The sequence below is a fragment of the Nicotiana tomentosiformis genome, chromosome 7 (genome assembly GCF_000390325.3).
Source record: "Nicotiana tomentosiformis chromosome 7, ASM39032v3, whole genome shotgun sequence".
NCBI classification, from domain to species: domain Eukaryota; kingdom Viridiplantae; phylum Streptophyta; class Magnoliopsida; order Solanales; family Solanaceae; genus Nicotiana; species Nicotiana tomentosiformis.
Genome location: NC_090818.1, coordinates 17,539,723 through 17,557,245, shown reverse-complemented (window position 1 = coordinate 17,557,245; position 17,523 = coordinate 17,539,723). Strand labels below are relative to the sequence as shown.

Sequence of the window (17,523 nt, the reverse complement as noted above, 5' to 3'; positions counted from 1 at the left end):
ACTCATTTATCAGATATGGCCCCAACCCGTTTACGAACAGGTGCACCCAATTGGCCACCATATGGGGAGCATACATTGCTAAAGAATCAAACTGCATACTATACTCCCGTACACTCATATTACCCTGTGGAAGGTTCAAGAACTTATCAGCTCTAGCTCGCCGTATCTCAACTGGCAAGTAGTGACGAAGAAAGGCCTCAGAAAATTCCTTCCACACGGCTGGAGGAGCATTCAGACCCCTAGATCTCTCCCAACTATCATACCAGAAAACCGCTAAATCCCGTAACCGATAAGAAGCCAACTCTATTGCCTCCGTATCACTAGCATGCATAACCCGCAATGTACGATGAATCTGATCAATAAATATTTGTGGGTCCTCCTTGGGGTCTGATCCGGTAAACACTGGAGGGTCTAGATTAATAAAATCACGAACTCTCGCACTAACCGATTTATCAGCAGCACCGGTATTCTGCCTCTGAGCCTGAGCAGCTACCAAGCTAGTCAACAACTGCACTGCAATGCGCGTATCGGGGTCTGTAGTGCCAGACAGAGGAACTGGATGTATTGGGTGCCTCCTAATATCCTCTGGAGGAGACGAAGAGGTATGAGTCGGCATCTCACTCTGAGCCTTACTTTGGCCTGTTCTGGCTGGAGGCACCTGACTGGTACCCTCTCCCACAGCTGTATCAAGCCGTTTACTAATCGCTTGCTTCCTAGTCGAAGGCATCGCTGAAAGAAAACAAGGTGAATATTAGATATGAACACTTACGACACAACTCTACGCACGATCTAGATTCAGGGAGAAGGTAACAACCCTAGATGTCATATAGCCTCCTGATTATAAATATGGCGCGCTACACATCCATAATCAAGACTCTACTAGACACGGCTTATAGACAACCCCTAGGATAGACTTGCTCTGATACCAAGTTTGTCACGACCCAACTGGAGGGTCATGACTAGCACCCGGGCCATACTTGCCAAGCACCAATGTACATTTTATCTAACCTTCCTTATTATCCTTAAGGGCCGACAAGATCAATATAAATGGTAGACATGGATCATGAACATCCAACAATGAAAGATAATGGCATGAACATACATAACATGGTACGACAAGACTGTCAAGAAACTATATATAAGGTACGAGCTACCATGCTGCCATGAAAGACTATACAACAAAAATCAGCTGACAAGGCATTCCAAACCATACATGAGTCGACACCTATCTATGAGCCTCTAAAGGAACATAAGTGCTGCAACATTGCCGGAACAGGGCCCCGACATACCCATAATGTCTATAACAAAAATGCATACCAAGACCACGGCAAGTCCGAAGAAGGGATCTCGCCAATAACCGCTGAACTGGACAGCCTACTGTGGTAGGGGAGCTGCGTCTACCCATCTATCAGGACCTGCAGCACGACATGCAGCGTTCACAAATAAAAAGGACGTCAGTACGAATAAAGTACTGAGTATGTAAGGCAGGAAAGCATAAGTAAGAACAGTAATGTAAACAGGGATAGAGAATATACAACCTATGATATCTGGGTACCTCTAAGGGCTATTGACCTGAAATACATGATACATACATATATATACATAAACTTTTAAAACATATGCCTCTGTGGGCATCACCATCATCATATTGTACCCGACCGATAGGCTCGGTCAAACGTACCGACCATTATAGGGCTCGGTAGAATCGTACCCGACCACGTGGAGCTCGGTAAAACCCAACTGATTAGTGGTTACACAATAGGTGCCGTGCCCGGCCGACTATAGCGCGGCTCGGTAGAGTAAAATAGATACATAAATATGATGCATGCTGGACTCATTGGAATCACATTTTGAACCTTTCGGAGTGACATAAGGTTGGTATCCTTCGTACATGTTATTAGGATTAACTATTCATCAAGAATATTATAAGAATCAGGAAGTATCAACAATATTAATAACATAATAATAAGAGAAGAAACATCAACATCAATCGTTCCATAAGAAGGGCAGCAATGTAAGTACTGCTAGCTTCTAAGAGTAGAGTATCTTTGGAAGCTCGTTCATTATATTATGTACAATCGGAGTCGTGCAAAAGAATAGAGGGGATAGCCTCACATACCTTGTATATACTGCCCAACCTCAAGCTATGCAAATGTCACGACTCCTTAGTCTACAATAAGAGAAATGACCTTATCATTATCGTTTAAGCGTCGTAAAATCGACCGCAACCTATTTTACGATGAAACGGACAACACCTCCCCTATGTATATGACTTACCACAAATCAAGAAAATCACCAAACAGCCCGAACAACATCAACAATAATCATATTGAGCCTCCCAATACAGTCCACCAACCAACAACATTACTACCAAGCCTTTCGATATATATTTCACAAGTTCTAGCTTCAACGACTTAGCCGCAACTTGGATAATCTTAAATACATGTAGAGTAAGAGGTTCCTTACCTTTAAATGGAAAGAAAAACTCCAATTTTACCTTAATTGTCCACAAAATATCCCTCCAATTCTGCCACAAGAACAAGGAAGCAAAACTAGCAATCAATTCGGGTTTTTCGGCACTAGAATTACTTTAGAAGACTTGAAATCACCTAGGGTTGATATTAAAAACTTGAAGGAGTATTTACAGAACATAAAACACTTAAAACAACCTCCCACACGAGCTGGAACAACACAAAAATCAGCAACAACAAGAAGAACAAGAAACTTACTAGCGCCACGGGATTCCCGACACTTGATTTGTGTTGTTTGCCCTTTGTTTGGGTCTTGGATCATGAGAGAACCTTGAGAGAGTGTTTTTAGGGTTCTAAGGTCTGAATATACTGAAAAATAATGACTTAAAATGGGGTTGAGGTATCTTATATATATCCATATGTCTTAAACCGCCTATGTGGGCCCCATAGAGAGCTGCTTGGCGCAATCTCGCGAAAACGCGAATATCTCTCTATTCTGAGTTCGTATCGACGAACGGTTTAATGCGTTGGAAACTAGACTCATAGATATTCAATTTTGTGGGTATATCGCCCCGTAATTCCAAGTACATTGGGAGAAAAACATAGTAACATTTGACCTAAAGTTTAAGTAAAATTATAAACGTAAGTTGCGACAACTTTTGTCGACTTTTGTTTCATAACTCGCTTGACTTCAAGACTTATGATATAGATACTATATGATTCAAATAAATTAAAACATGACCTCTTGGGACAATTAAGCACCTCTAGGTTTACCCGAAAATACGGGTTACAACATCCTTAATTCGTTTAACTTCTAATACTTGTTCACCACTCCTATACACCCTTGTATCGTTTAAGACCAATAGGATTAACTTCTTATCATCTCAAAGATAATCTCTTCTTGGATTTACGTCGACTGACTTACGGCGTGATCTAAGGTATGTGAATTTGGGTTGTAACACAAGACCCTCGTGCGAATGGTCCTTTAGAATACCGGCCTCGTTAATCATGGAGTCGGAGAATAGAGGAGACCCGGTGAGATCAATCGCCCCAAGTGCATCTTTTGTGGCACTCTCTCCTGCTCGAGGAATATCAGCCCCGACTTCCTCTTCGACCTCTCTAGCTCGGGGGATAGCGGCCTCGACCTTCTTCGATTCAGGGACCTCGGTCACTGCTCTCTCAGCAGCCTCCCTGGCTTGGGGCAATACGGTGTGGGCTCGCACCCGAGCCACCAGCTCGGAATCTTCTTCATCTTCTTCCGATTCATCCCTCAATCGGCGGACTAAGTCCGATGGGAGGGCGTCAATGTTTTCTTTGGGTTTGCGCGCCTGCCTCTTTTCGGTTTCTGCTTCTCCGAGTTCGGGGAACTCGGAGCTCCTTTTATTTTCTTGTCTTTCTCCTGCTTCGGAGCAGGAGTTTGAGGGATGAAGATTTCATCTGCGGATGGGGGACTCATCGCAACATCCTTCCCGAGGCCTACAAACAAAAAAAGACATGAGTGAGCTTGGAAAGAAACCCAAATAATGTTAGTTCTAGGAAAGAATTTTACCGTGAGAACGGGCCTCCCACCGGTCCTTTGAAAGTTCGCGCAATGCACACTCGGAATAGGGCTTCTGTGATACGATGCCCTAGACCCACTCCTTGAGTCGAAGAATTGCTTCCGTCATCCGAGCAACAGCCATACCACGAAACACCAATTAGGTGAGAGAAAAGGGAAAACCAGTAAGCAAAATCTTAAAATTGAAGTTATACACTTACGTTTCATGTTCCATTTCTCGGGAAATGGCATTTCCTCGGCCGGGATTAGATCCGAGGTCTTCACTCGGACGAACTGTCCCAACCAACCTCGGTCTCGGTCCTCATCTATGCTCGATAATGGGGCCTTAGTAGCTCGACGAGCAAGCTTTATCAGTCCCCCTCGGTAGAGTCGGGGACTGTAAAGACTCAAGATGTGGTAGATAGTAAAAGGGCACTTGTCGAGCTTGCTCATGAAGAAACGAAACAGGATAACAATCCTCCAAAATTAAGGATGAATATGCTCGAGTGTCACTTCATACCTTTTGAAGAAGGAAATGATAACTGGGTCTAGAGGGCCCAACATGAAGGGATAAGTGTAAACACTTAGAAAACTCTCAACGTGGGTAGTGATTGATTCCTCGGGCATAGGCACCACCACATGTTTACCGACCCAATTACAGTCTTCCTTGACTTTAGGGAGGAGATCGTCAGTGATGGAGCATATGTACCTCGATACCGGCTCACATCGACCCAGTACGGAAAAGGTTTTCTCGATCTTGAAGTCGGCCCTAGTTGGGCACCCCATAGGAACAAACATAGTTGAGGGGGGTTCCGGTGTCTTTTCCTCGACAACAGTAGACGAAGCCTTTTCTTCTTTAGACGGTCTCGAGGAAGAGGGAGCTTCCTTTTGAGGAACAGATTTAGAAGTCTTTGCCATTGCTTCTGAGTAAGGGTGAAAAGATGGTACATATGAAAGAGAGGGTATATTTGGCTAGTAGTTTATAAAAATTTGCAGAAAACTATAAAGGAAGAAGTTTTGAACTTAAGCTGGAAAATCAGAAGATGAAGGTGATGAAATTTTTCTTAAGCAAGCAAGAACAAACGTTTGAATGTAAAAGTTCTAATGGATGGAAGGGTAGAATATTTATAGTTTGCAAAACGGCGGTACAAAACCTGTAGTGGTCGACCAACAACTGACACACATTTAATGCCTTGAATACTGGACTGATGGGACGTTTCAATGACCTTTTTGTCGCTTATGTCATGATTTATCGAAGCAGGGCTCGGAAGTTCACATCATTTCCCGTCGCCTTCTCTCTTAATAATGAGGGGACTATCTGTATACGGTCAAAACCGGGTTCGTATATTGTATGACCAGCCGAGACCGAAACATGATGGGTCGGTGCTCAACCCCCGATTATATCGAACCCATGCGCTAAGTTAAATCGTTGAGCTCGTGACTTCGGGACCAAACAAGATCGAGGGGACTTTGTCGAGCCAAATAACGAAAAGTCAAAATATCTGCGGTCAGTTGGAGATCACGGCGGAAATCTCGGCACGTATCAAGGAGATGCCGATTGATTAGCAAATCATGAGATTTTTAACTTTTAGAGAATTGTATCAAGAGTAGGGCTCCCGTACTATATAAAGAGAGGTCTGATCTTTTGTAAAAGACACTGTAACACGCATCAAAGAAGCAATGTATTAATCATTTCTAGTTCTTATTATCTTGTTAACTTGTTCTGTCGTTGATTGAGGTATTTTCAAACTTGAGGGTGACCAACCTTCAAGGCTAAGATTGTTCAATTTCTGCGGTTTGCATTTATTTTCTTGTTATTAATTTCAGTATTGATCTATTTTCTCAACCCAAATCAAGTTATATCACGTATCCTTAAAATCGCGTATAAATTCAATTGTTATCCGATTTTAGGATAAACAAATACGAAATACTTTGTGCATCACACAACCCTTTTTATCCTTCACAAATCTTTTGGTTTAATTTCATTGTAGAGGACTAGAAAGAACTAAGTACAAATGAACAATTTAAATGACAATTTTACGAGTTTAAATCCAATGATATAGATCTAATTTGATTTTTCTTACTCCTTTATTAATTATATTTACCCTAAAAAACGAATAACAATTAAATTTGTAAGTGATTTTAAGGATACATGGATTAATTCGATACGAACGATAAATTGCGTTAGATTAAACAAATAATGATATAGTAAATTCAAACCACGTGAGGAGGATAATTCCAGCCTTGATGAAATATCCTCCCTCGATCCGGACTCACAATGGCCAACACTGATGAACGAGAATAAGAACTATGAATAATAGTGAAAATAACAGTATATTGCTTTGGGATGCGTGTTACAATGTGTTCAATGGATAATCAGACTCCACTTATATTAGGAGAATCCCACTTTAGGTACAATTCTATAAAAGGTAAAAATCTCCTGTTTAACTAATTACTGGATTCCCGTCGGTACGTGCCGAGATCCGCTCCGTGATACCCGGTTAGTTACGGATATTACGATCTTTCGTTAATCGTGTTTGATTGCCCAATAATACTCTCCGAAGTATTTTGGGATTTGGACCGATCCCGGGGTCAAGGCCTCGATATACTCGAGGGTGAGCGTCGTGCCCCCGGTGCCTGACTCGATGAGTACCTTACCTCGATTCCGGTTCCCTGTTATTGCGTTCCTTACTCGACCTATTTTATCGGGAGCTGGGCCAACTTATGGGTCCGATATCACCCGTATACAAATTATACTAGAAAATGAAAGACTCTGCCAGATAACAAGAGCTCACTATGATCAGATGCTTTCATTGTCAAAATAAGCTTTCCGGCATTTTATTTGCAAACTTTTTCACGGCTATCCATGTTTTGTACCGAAAATAATTCAACTTATATCAGCCATCTTATATATTTCGTCAAATTATTACTAATGAAAGGGCCCAATGATTAAGGGGATTAGTTTTAAAAGGAAATGGTTGAGCTAGATTACCAAATAGAGCACCGCATGGGGTCATTAGGAGAAGACTTGTTTTTTTTTTTTAAAAGGATTGCGTTAGTTCCAAATTGTTCAAGAGTGGTGTGGTAAAGAAATAAAAAGTCAAGTTTTTTTTTTTTAAATTTGTAAAATGCCCAGTCAACTGTCAATATTAAGTATTGACAACGAAGCTAATGATCATTCGATGAATCTGATTTTGTTTTATAGTTATTAAGTAATACAACGAGTTAATTCTAAAATGGAAATCTGGTAATGGAGCATTATGCCGGAGTTGAATTTCTTCACATTCAGTTCATTATTCAAACATTTCATAGAATTAAGAATATTCGATTTGACATAGAATGACTGAGTCTTTCAAATAAGATGTTAGGATAGAAATAAAATCTGAAAAATATAATTGAACCATTACTATTACAACCCGCACTCCTGTATATGATTGGCAACTGATTTTTTTGCTCCTGTATACTTGTGAAAAAAAGATTTTTGTTATAATATTTTAAAATTTGTGAAATGAGAGTGGACTCGTGATTCGTGAATACTAAAGAGGAAAATTAAAGACTTATAGTCTGTTTGACCAAACTTCTTTTGAGGCAATTTTTTTTTTTTTTGGGTCAAAAATATTTTTTTATAAAATTAAGGTGTTTGGCCAAGATTTTGAAATGAAAAAAGTGCTTTTGAGGAGAAGCAGAAGCAGTTTCGGAGAAGCAGAAAAAAGTAACTTATCTCCAAAAGTACTTTTTTGAAAAATACTTTTGAGAAAAAAATACACTTAGAAGCTGCTTTTTAAAATTTGGCCAAACACTAATTGCTGCTCAAAAATACTTTTTAAATTAATTAGCCAAACACAAACTGCTTCTCACCAAAAGTACTTTTACACTTTTGAGAAAAAACATTTTTCGAAATAAGCTGATTTTTGCAGCTTGGCCAAATGAGTTATTAATTAGTCGGCGAACCACTTTTCAGTCCAGCTGTTAGGGCTTGACCACCTTTTATATTGTAATGGCAAAATAGTCACTGAATTAACCTTTTCCCCCTAATTAAAACACAAAACACAATTCGAGCAATCGGTACTGAAGTTCGAAACTTCGACAAGTGGAACCTCAGTAATTTATGCTAGAATTCTAAGATTTGTTGAATTTTTAAACCCAGGAACGATTTTTAACTTTTGAACCTTTACTAGTGCAAAATCCTGAAACGATTCCTGATTTTTGAACCTTTACTAATGCAAATTCAGGAACGATTACTGGTTTTTGAATTCATAGTGTGCTTCAGCAATTTGAACTTTTACTCGTATAAAATCTAAAATCCATGAATGCTTCCTTGCTTTTGAACTTTTACTAGTGCAAAATCCAAAACAATTCAGGAACGATTCATAATTTTTGATTTCACATTATACTTTAGCAATTTTTAATCTTTAAATATAAAATTCAGAAAAAATTATTGATTTTTTAACCTTTACTAGTGTAAAATCTAGAAAAATCCAAGAACGATTCATGATTTTTTAATTCACATTATATATCAACAATTGAATGTTGTTGCTTCAGGTCATTCAAACTCAAAGAACAATACCTGGATATAAGTATTTAAAGTCCATTTATCGTTCCTGGAGTTGTTTCCTATTTTAGATAGAAAATTTTTTGCCCATACTTATATTTTCGCATTAATAAGTGGCTACTTTGCCTATTGAAACAATTTAAAGTATGGCTAAACTCTAATAACTGATCTAAAAATGGCTATTTACCAAAATCATCCAAAAATCAAAGAGAAAAGATCTAAGCCTTGAGGTTAAGACTCAATATCGTTTTACTACCGTTTTCTGTTTTTTCACCTGTATTTCCTAGAAAATATTTGGAAGTTGTCTTTACAGAAGAAAAGAAATTAGAAGAAGCTAACCATTTATTAAGCTGCACGAAGCCTTTTTATGCATGCAATCACTGACTTAATTGGCACCGAACAAAGAAGGGATAGTTGGCCTAACAACAGCAACAACAAAAAAAAAAAAACTCAGACAAATCTTACAAGTAGAGTCCGAGAAGAATAACGTGTACGACAATCTTACCCTTATTTTGGAAAGATACAACATGGCGACTCTAATGCCTTGTCTAATAAGGCATGTGCTTTAGGCCCCCAAATTTGGGGGACCCAAAATAAATGGTGTATAATAATTTAAATAAAATAAAATTTAGAGTTTTTAGTACAAAGTTAGACTTTTTCATATAAAACGAAAGAATTTTTCTAGATATGTAAATAAAGTAATCGTTTGGCTTACTTAAAATGGGTATTATGAAAATATTTTTTATGGATTTGACAAGAAAAAATAGTACAAATAGAAGATATTATGCACTCAATCAAATAAAATGGTTTGATTCTTTTCCAAATATTTATATTGCTTGTAGTAATGTTATTAGTTCCTATAACAGCTTCCTCAGCGATCACAAATTTTTCAAAATTAAAATTGATAAATCTTAGCTAAGATAAATAATGTCTTAAGAAATATTAAATGGGTTGACTATAATATCAATTGAAAAGGAATTATTAGAAGAAATCGATTATTAAAAAAATATTAATAACTTTGCATCTCAAAAAGTTAGAAGAATAGATTTCAAATAAAAATATATATTATAATCTTTTAAAAAAAAATTAGGTTTCATATTAAACTTTGGCTTTAGGCTACATATGAGCTTGAGCCGCCCCTAAAATAGAAAAGTTGTCTCCTAAAGACCCTCGGGGCTCGAGATAATTATAAAATCTTAAAAGACTCTCGTTCTATCAAGGAGAATTATAGGCTCCACAATAACCACAATTACATTTTCCCCTTTGTAATAATAACAACCAAGTTGGTCCTTTTTTCCGCTGTTTATATTGGAAGTCAATACAAAGTAATTGTAGTAATGCAGTCAACTGAGTTATTTAGACGAATAAACTACCTAGACCACATTGACTTTGAAACTCTAACGCGGTATAGCTTCATTGAATATGTCAACCAATAGTAGATAATAAGCACTTAATACTACCATCTTTTTTAACATCATCTTCTTAACGAAGTGAGTTAACTGACAAAAGAAAGTTAAAAGAAATAAAAACCATCAGTAGAGTTGGAATCTTGCATTTAGGTGATGAAGTATGAGAGTCGATCACTAGACTACAACTTTAATTATCCTCTTATTAATGTAGTATTATATTTTACTTAAACGTAGTAAAAGACCAATCATCACATTTAGTAGCGGAATTTTCACCAAGGGGCTCAAAAAATAAAAAAATATACACGCGAAAAAGCTAAGGAGATTCAACAACTAATATATATATACATAAAAAAAAGTATTCACCTTATATACACAATATAATTTTCGATGTAGGGGTTCAGCGCCCACCTAGCTCCGCCCCCGATCACATTCCAATGTTGACCTAAATAATGAACCATCCTATCAACTAATTGTAACAGTTATGATACTCATTGAATGACTAACGACGATAAATTCTTCTCACATCTTCGACTAATCTTTTTGTACATATTCCAATTATTGTTACCAGAGAGGAGAAATCTGTCACATTCAAGGATTTATTATACCACAAGTAGTCAACCTCTTTATTTCTATTTTGAGAAAAAGAAAAACACCTTTTTTTTGTTTGGTTAACAACTCTTCTTATATATTCATTGTTGGATTACCTCGTTATGCTAGACGTTTAATTCAATTTTTGCTTTTGTATTTTTGTAACCAAAATCATCCCAACAAATGGATATAAAGGGTTTTTAAAATAATTTAAACGCGTGAATTATACAACAAGTCCAATTGGTAGCTATAGAAAGATTGATTTTATTAATAATGAATTTTATGTTGCTATCAGAGTAGGTACTCTCTGTTTTTCTCATATTTAAAACGACAATTCTAACATAAAAAGAATAATCCCAACGACAAGGAAATCTCTAATGTCATATATTTTTCATCATGACAAATACATTGAGGCTGTAAAATATACTACACATGTCACATGACAACAATTTAAGTGCTTGTTTCACAAAATAATGGATTGTTTTAAATAAATAGAAATTCAATTTTTCTCAACTAATTAACACAATTGTCTTTTATTTTAATGAACAAGAAAACAAGTTGAAACAAAACAGAAAACGTAACACAAGAAATTTTATTTTCCACCTTACAAAACAATGAGCCGAAGTCTACAATCACGGAAATATGTATGGAAACAATTTCCCAAAACCATATCCAAGCTTTCACAAAAAGAAGAAAAAAACAGAAATAAGTCAAAACCAGCACAAAATAAAATAAAATAAAAGCTATTTTCTGTTCCTAGCGACATCAAAGCTGCATTGCCTAATCAAATTAATAATCATGTAACGCGTTAGTGTAATTAATTTTTCTTAATACATAAAAGGAAATTTACTAGATTTAGGCCCACAAGAGAAACAAAGTTAGGAAATTGGATAATCATTTCTCCTTTAGTAAAAAACAGTAGATGTTAAATACAGAAATACTACCAAACTTGCACTGGAGTATTAGCTAAATTTTTCCTTTTGACAAGCTCTTGATGAATTTAGCCTAATGTCCCTGGAGCGGTTTGGTAGGATGTATTAGGAAAAAATAATATATATATATATATATATATATATATATTAGTTTTGATATTATTAAACCCTTGTTTGAAAGTATATTTTAACCTATGTATAACTAATTATACATCATATTCAGTAGTATTTTTATACATAACAAACCATGGCATTAACAATCCATGATTTTTAATACATGGATAAACATGTATAAAGACAGAATTGTCCTTTCAAAATCCTTTTCAAAGAAGGTGGAGGGTATTTTAGTAAGCAAATAATTTTTTTAAAAATTATGCAATATTTTTAATATACCAAACCAAACAGTCGATAAAAAATAATTCCAACATAATTAATCTCAGCATCACTAATACATCATATTCAATACTCCCTCTGTTTCACTTTATGTGAACATATTTCCTTTTTAGTTCGTGCAAAAAAGAATGACCCTTTCCTTATTTAGAAACAATTTATCTTTATGCAATGATTTATAGCAATACAAAATATATGTGCCTCATTTTATACCACAAGTTCAAAAGTCTTCTCTCTTTTCTTAAACTCCGTGCTCAGTCAAATGGGTTCACATAAATTGAAACGGAGGGAGTATTATTCTTATATATCCTACCCAACGACCCCTTACGGGCTTACACATGTCAAGATATCATATACTCTCTTTGTTCCAGTTTATGCGAACCTATTTTCTTTTTGGTCCGTTCAAAAAAGAATGACTCATTTCTAAATTTGGTAACAATTTAGCTTAAACTTACAATTCTACCCTTAATGAAAATCTTTTATAATCACACAAATAATTTGGGCCTCTTTTTGACTTGTTCAGGACCACAAATTTCAAAAGTCTTATTTTTTCTTAAACTTCGTGCCCAATCAAACAGATTCGTAAATTGGAACGGAGATAATATTAAACAATATTTTTCTGTCTCTGTATTGATTCTCCTGTCACTATAATCTATTGTCTCTAAAACAAAACTGTCAAAGCATATGTTCACATTCAAGAAAAAGTTAAAGAAGGAAAGGGCATTCATGTCACACTAAGACAAAAAAATAAGAAAACTGTTACAGTTATTCAAGAATCCCCATCTCAATTTAAATAAGAGAAAATGGTCCAAAGTACTGACAAGGACAGTTTGGTAAATTTGGTATATCAAACTGGGACAGTTTGCAAGTCTTCTCACTTCTATTCCAAGTAGCTTACCTGCAAAGTGTACTACTAGTAGTTGTGTGTATATAGGGGGGAGAGAGAGAGGGGGGAGAACAAAGCAAAGGATAAAAGAAAGTGAACAAATTAGATGTGAGAACAAGGCATCCTTTTTTAAGCATCATTTCCTATAGCTATAGCTTATACCTTCTTTCCTATAGCTCTGAATCTTCCTCGAAGTTTGTGTTCAAGAATTCAAAAACTTACATATACTAACAGTTTTCTCTTAAACTTTTGGCCAATATAGCTTCTTTTGCTTTGGGGGTGTCTTTGATTTGGTTCTGTCTCTGAGTTCTGCATATGGGATTTTAACCAGAAAGGTAGTAGTAGGTAGATTGGCTGAGGAGAATTAGAGTTAATTAGATTGGAAATGTCTTTCAAGATCAGAGGAGTGGTAGAACCGCAATCAAGAAGTATTATTTCTCAAAAATGGACTCTTTTTCTTTGTATAGGTAGTTTTTGTGCTGGGATGTTCTTCACCGCCAGGTAAATTAATTACCTTTTATCAGAAATTTTCACTTTTTCTTGTTATATCTCCTATGTGAATTCAACCAATTTTTGATATCTCCACTTTTTCTTAATTGCGCCATTTTGAACCCGGTAGTTTATCAGGAAGAATTTTTGGTAATGTTACGAGTTCAAGATTGGATATTGTGCTATGTCTTTGAAAGGGAGATTTTGTGGTGTTGTTTCTATATAAGCAAAATAATCTTGGAGTGTTGAACTGTTGATGCTGTTCAATTGTTACCTTTTTTGAAATTTCTGAGTATTATTTCTGATTTTTTCCCTATATTTTCCTTTTGTATAATGGCAATTTTGCAAAATAAAATGGTAAAGCACTGGTAGATCTGTAATGACATTCTGGTTGAGATTTTACAAAATTGTGTATTTTAGGCCTTAAAATAACCTTTGATCACCAGTTTGGCTTATTTCTCATTTCTGAATTAATGGAAACTTCAAGCTATGTTATTCTCCCTCATTGTCCCCTTTCATACTCTTTTCTGGCATTCCCTTTTTGTTATTGTTCATTTTCTTCTTTACCTTTGCACACTGAACAAGTACGCGTACATGTTTATTCATCCTCTCGAGCCAAGGGTCCTTTGGAAACAGGGCCTCTACATCCGCAGGATAGGGGGTAAGGTCTGCGTACGCACTACCCTCCCTAGACCCCACTAGTGGGATTCCACTGAGTTTGTTGTTGTTGTAAATAATAATGTGTTGAATGTCATATAAGAATAAGGATTTAGGTATTTTGACAAAAAAGGATTTGGATTTAGGAAACTAAATAGTGCAGATGGTTATAAACAACAGTTAGTTGTAGGAGCATTCTAGAATATTGAAATACTAGACTTTTGATATTGAAACACCACTCTTTACTGTAGCTTTGCAAATATTATATGAAATGATCTTTCTTTGTGAATATAACTCTTGAAAACTGATATTCCATACTAAACACAAGTATCTTGTTATTGCAGAATGTGGACGGTTCCTGAAACAAAAGGTGGTATTACAAGAACAACTGCAGTAGAAGCTGAAAAACTCAACTTAGTTTCAGAAGGCTGCGATACAAAATTTGTGAGTATTTCTGTTCTAGTTTTTTTATTGAAATCTCCAACTCGAGCCTCAATTTCTTGTTTAATCCCCATACAAGATATCTTAGATGTTATCTTGTGTTGTTTCAGTTGCAGCAGAAAGATGTAAAATTAGTATCCAAAGATGTTTTCGGAGAAGTTTCTAAGACACATCATGCTCTTCAGTGAGTTCTGCTCAACACTCTTTTTCTTTCCTATTATTGTTTAGTAAGTTTTACTTTCCTATGACTGCATATCTTATACAGGACACTAGACAAAACAATTTCAAATTTGGAGATGGAGTTGGCAGCTGCAAAGGCAACTCAGGAGTCAATTCTTAGCGGTGCACCTCTATCACAAGACATTGAGAAGGGTGATTCACCTAGAAAAAGAAAATATTTTGTGGTTGTAGGAATAAATACCGCATTTAGTAGCAGAAAAAGAAGGGATTCAGTTCGTGCTACATGGATGCCACAAGGTATGGACTGTTCCCACTCCCTTCTCCCCTTCTAGTTTATTTAACTCATCTTTTGGTTGCCATTGTTTCTGTCTGATATGTTACCTTGTTTATAATATCGTAAATAGGCGAAAAACGAAAGAAGCTGGAAGAAGAGAAAGGAATCATCATGCGCTTTGTCATTGGTCATGGGTAGGTACTTAAGAAGTTGCAAATGTTTAGCGGTTTTATCTGCAGATGTATAGACAGCATAGACTTTATACGCTCTGACTAATAAAGCTATAAACTTGTTGTGCAGTGCCACGTTAGGGGGTATACTGGACAGAGCTATTGAAGCCGAGGACCAAAAGCATGGTGATTTCTTGCGCTTGGTAATCCTCTCTCTATAATTAGCTCAATATGTACTAACTCTATTTTTTTAAAATTCTCCTCATAAATAAGAGTTTGTAACATAACTCTGCCGCCTTTGAACAGGATCACGTCGAGGGTTATCTAGAATTGTCTGCCAAGACAAAGACTTATTTTGCTACTGCTGTTAAGCTATGGGATGCAGAGTATTATGTAAAAGTTGACGATGATGTCCATGTAAATATAGGTAACTGAATTCGTGACATTATTTTCCACATTGGCGATAGCATAAGCGTCTTACATGTCTTACTTTCCCATAATAAATTAGTAGATAGTAAATGTTTATCGAATACATCCTAAGAGGAAGCTGGCTAAAGTTTGTCCAAATTTACTTACTCGTTAGCACAAATATAAATGGTGTCCGCTTACTAGTTTGTTTTCTTCGCTAGCAAACTCATTTTCTATTTCTGTTGCAGGTACACTTGCAGAAACACTGGCAAGGCATCGTAAGAAGCCTCGTGTGTACATTGGGTGCATGAAATCCGGTCCTGTGCTAGCTCAGAAGTAAGGGTTTTATTTTCTAAGTGAATTCAATTTTAAATTTCATTACTTTAGCAATTTATAATTTTCTCTTGAACAGGGGAGTAAGATACCATGAACCAGAATACTGGAAATTTGGGGAGACGGGAAACAAGTACTTCCGTCATGCTACGGGCCAAATATATGCCATTTCAAAGGACCTGGCCTCCTACATATCAGTAAATCAGTTTAGTATTTTCTTTTCTTTATATTTTTTTCTAATTATATGGACTGAACACTATCCAAATACAATGATTTCCTCCCCTTTTGTTTTGAAATTCTGATCATAATCTTCTCGATGCTTGCAGGCATGTACTACATAAATATGCCAATGAGGATGTGTCACTGGGAGCTTGGTTTATTGGTCTTGACGTGCACCATATAGACGACCGCAGATTATGTTGTGGAACTCCACCAGGTAAAGCTTTTTCCTTTTTACTGGTCTTAATTTGCTATCGTAATAAAACTTGAGAAACCATCGGGAAGTTTTCTTCAGAATTACGAAAGCATATTTTATTAAAAGAAGGCATTGAGATAGTTGCTTGAATTCCAAGATCTGAATCTGTAACTAACCTCACATTTCTACATGTTTAACTGCAAAAATACCAAACTCTCTTCTGTCGAATGTGATTGCGCTATGTTCTACCTAGCTAGTTAATCCATTAGGTTGCAACTCGTAAACCTATTCTGTTTTGTCTTTTCTATTATCGCATATTATTTAAAGCATAACACTGTTGCTGCAGATTGTGAATGGAAGGCTCAGGCAGGCAATATCTGTGTTGCTTCATTTGACTGGACCTGCAGCGGGATATGCAGGTCCGTCGACAGATTAAAGGAGGTCCACAGACGGTGTGGGGAAGGGGAGAATGCTTTATGGAAAGCTGCAATCTGAGCACATGCATTTCTTCCAAACTCAGGAAGGAGATGATGCCAATGCTTTATGTCAAAAAAAGTTCTCATTTTATTGCTCGAGAGTACAGATATACATGTTATACACACGGAGGGATCAAGAGAAGGATTGCGGGGAAAGAGAGGGAATTCTATAGAAAGAGTGCCAAGGCCTAGCTGTAAAGTTCTCCATTTTTGTAGAGAAGAACGGCTGCCAAAGCGGTCATCACAAGCAGGCAATGGCTCTCACCACTCTTTTCTTCTTGTTTACCACTAGGCTAAGATGTAAGTCATAATTCACTGGATTGTAAAATCTTAATAAATGCAAGTCATTTTTTTGGTGGACCTGCTTCTTGTGTACACTTTAAATTTGCTGAAATGTGGTGTCATATTGCATTTTACTCCAATAATGCACCATAATTAAAGTGAAAAAAGGTCTTTCCAATCTCATTTTCAAGAAACCTTTAGGTAAAAATAAGGAAGAGCATTGCATAAAATAACATCTATAATTTCTTTTAGAATATTAGTAATAGTAGGAGTGGGGAGCAGAGCTTGTTCCCACCTTCAACTGTGTCTTTGTTACTACTTGGTAAAGCATATTCACATAGTAGTTGAACAAGAAACTTTTAGGGGTCCTTTGGTGTGAACTTTGAAAACAAGTTATGCTAGGATTATGTGATGACTCAAAATGTCATCTTTAAATTTAATGATTAATTATGTGATTTAAGCACTATTTACCATTACTCGACTTGCGTGTGCAGTCCGTTAAAAAAAAAAAAAAAAATTCGGAAAGTTTTCAAGTGAAAAATGAATTTAAATGTGAATTAGAGCTTTAAAACTCAACTGAGTTGACTTTGGTCAACATTTTGAGAGCCAGAGATATGGAATTTTGATGAAAAA

The 17,523-nt window shown here is 36.4% G+C and overlaps 1 protein-coding gene across 1 annotated transcript; it reads left to right on the top strand.

Annotated features, from left to right (window-relative positions):
- The first annotated feature begins 12,823 nt into the window (after positions 1–12,823).
- LOC104094331 (probable beta-1,3-galactosyltransferase 2) lies at positions 12,824–16,968 on the top strand. The gene is made up of 11 exons (XM_009600251.4): positions 12,824–13,266; positions 14,256–14,355; positions 14,463–14,536; positions 14,618–14,829; positions 14,937–15,000; positions 15,107–15,179; positions 15,283–15,403; positions 15,633–15,720; positions 15,797–15,922; positions 16,044–16,153; positions 16,479–16,968. Exons 1-11 carry the CDS (start codon positions 13,151–13,153, stop codon positions 16,625–16,627), a joined length of 1,233 nt encoding a protein of 410 aa, XP_009598546.1. The 5' UTR covers positions 12,824–13,150; the 3' UTR covers positions 16,628–16,968.
- Positions 16,969–17,523: the final 555 nt, after the last annotated feature.

What these genes read in the sequence shown, in the direction of transcription:
- LOC104094331 (XM_009600251.4), top strand. Translation starts at nt 13,151, where the DNA reads ATGTCTTTCAAGATCAGAGGAGTGGTAGAACCGCAATCAAGAAGTATT. An exon ending in AAGACACATCATGCTCTTCA is followed by an intron (nt 14,537 to 14,617) that starts GTGAGTTCTGCT and finishes TATCTTATACAG; the next exon opens with GACACTAGACAAAACAATTT. An exon ending in ATGGTGATTTCTTGCGCTTG is followed by an intron (nt 15,180 to 15,282) that starts GTAATCCTCTCT and finishes GCCTTTGAACAG; the next exon opens with GATCACGTCGAGGGTTATCT.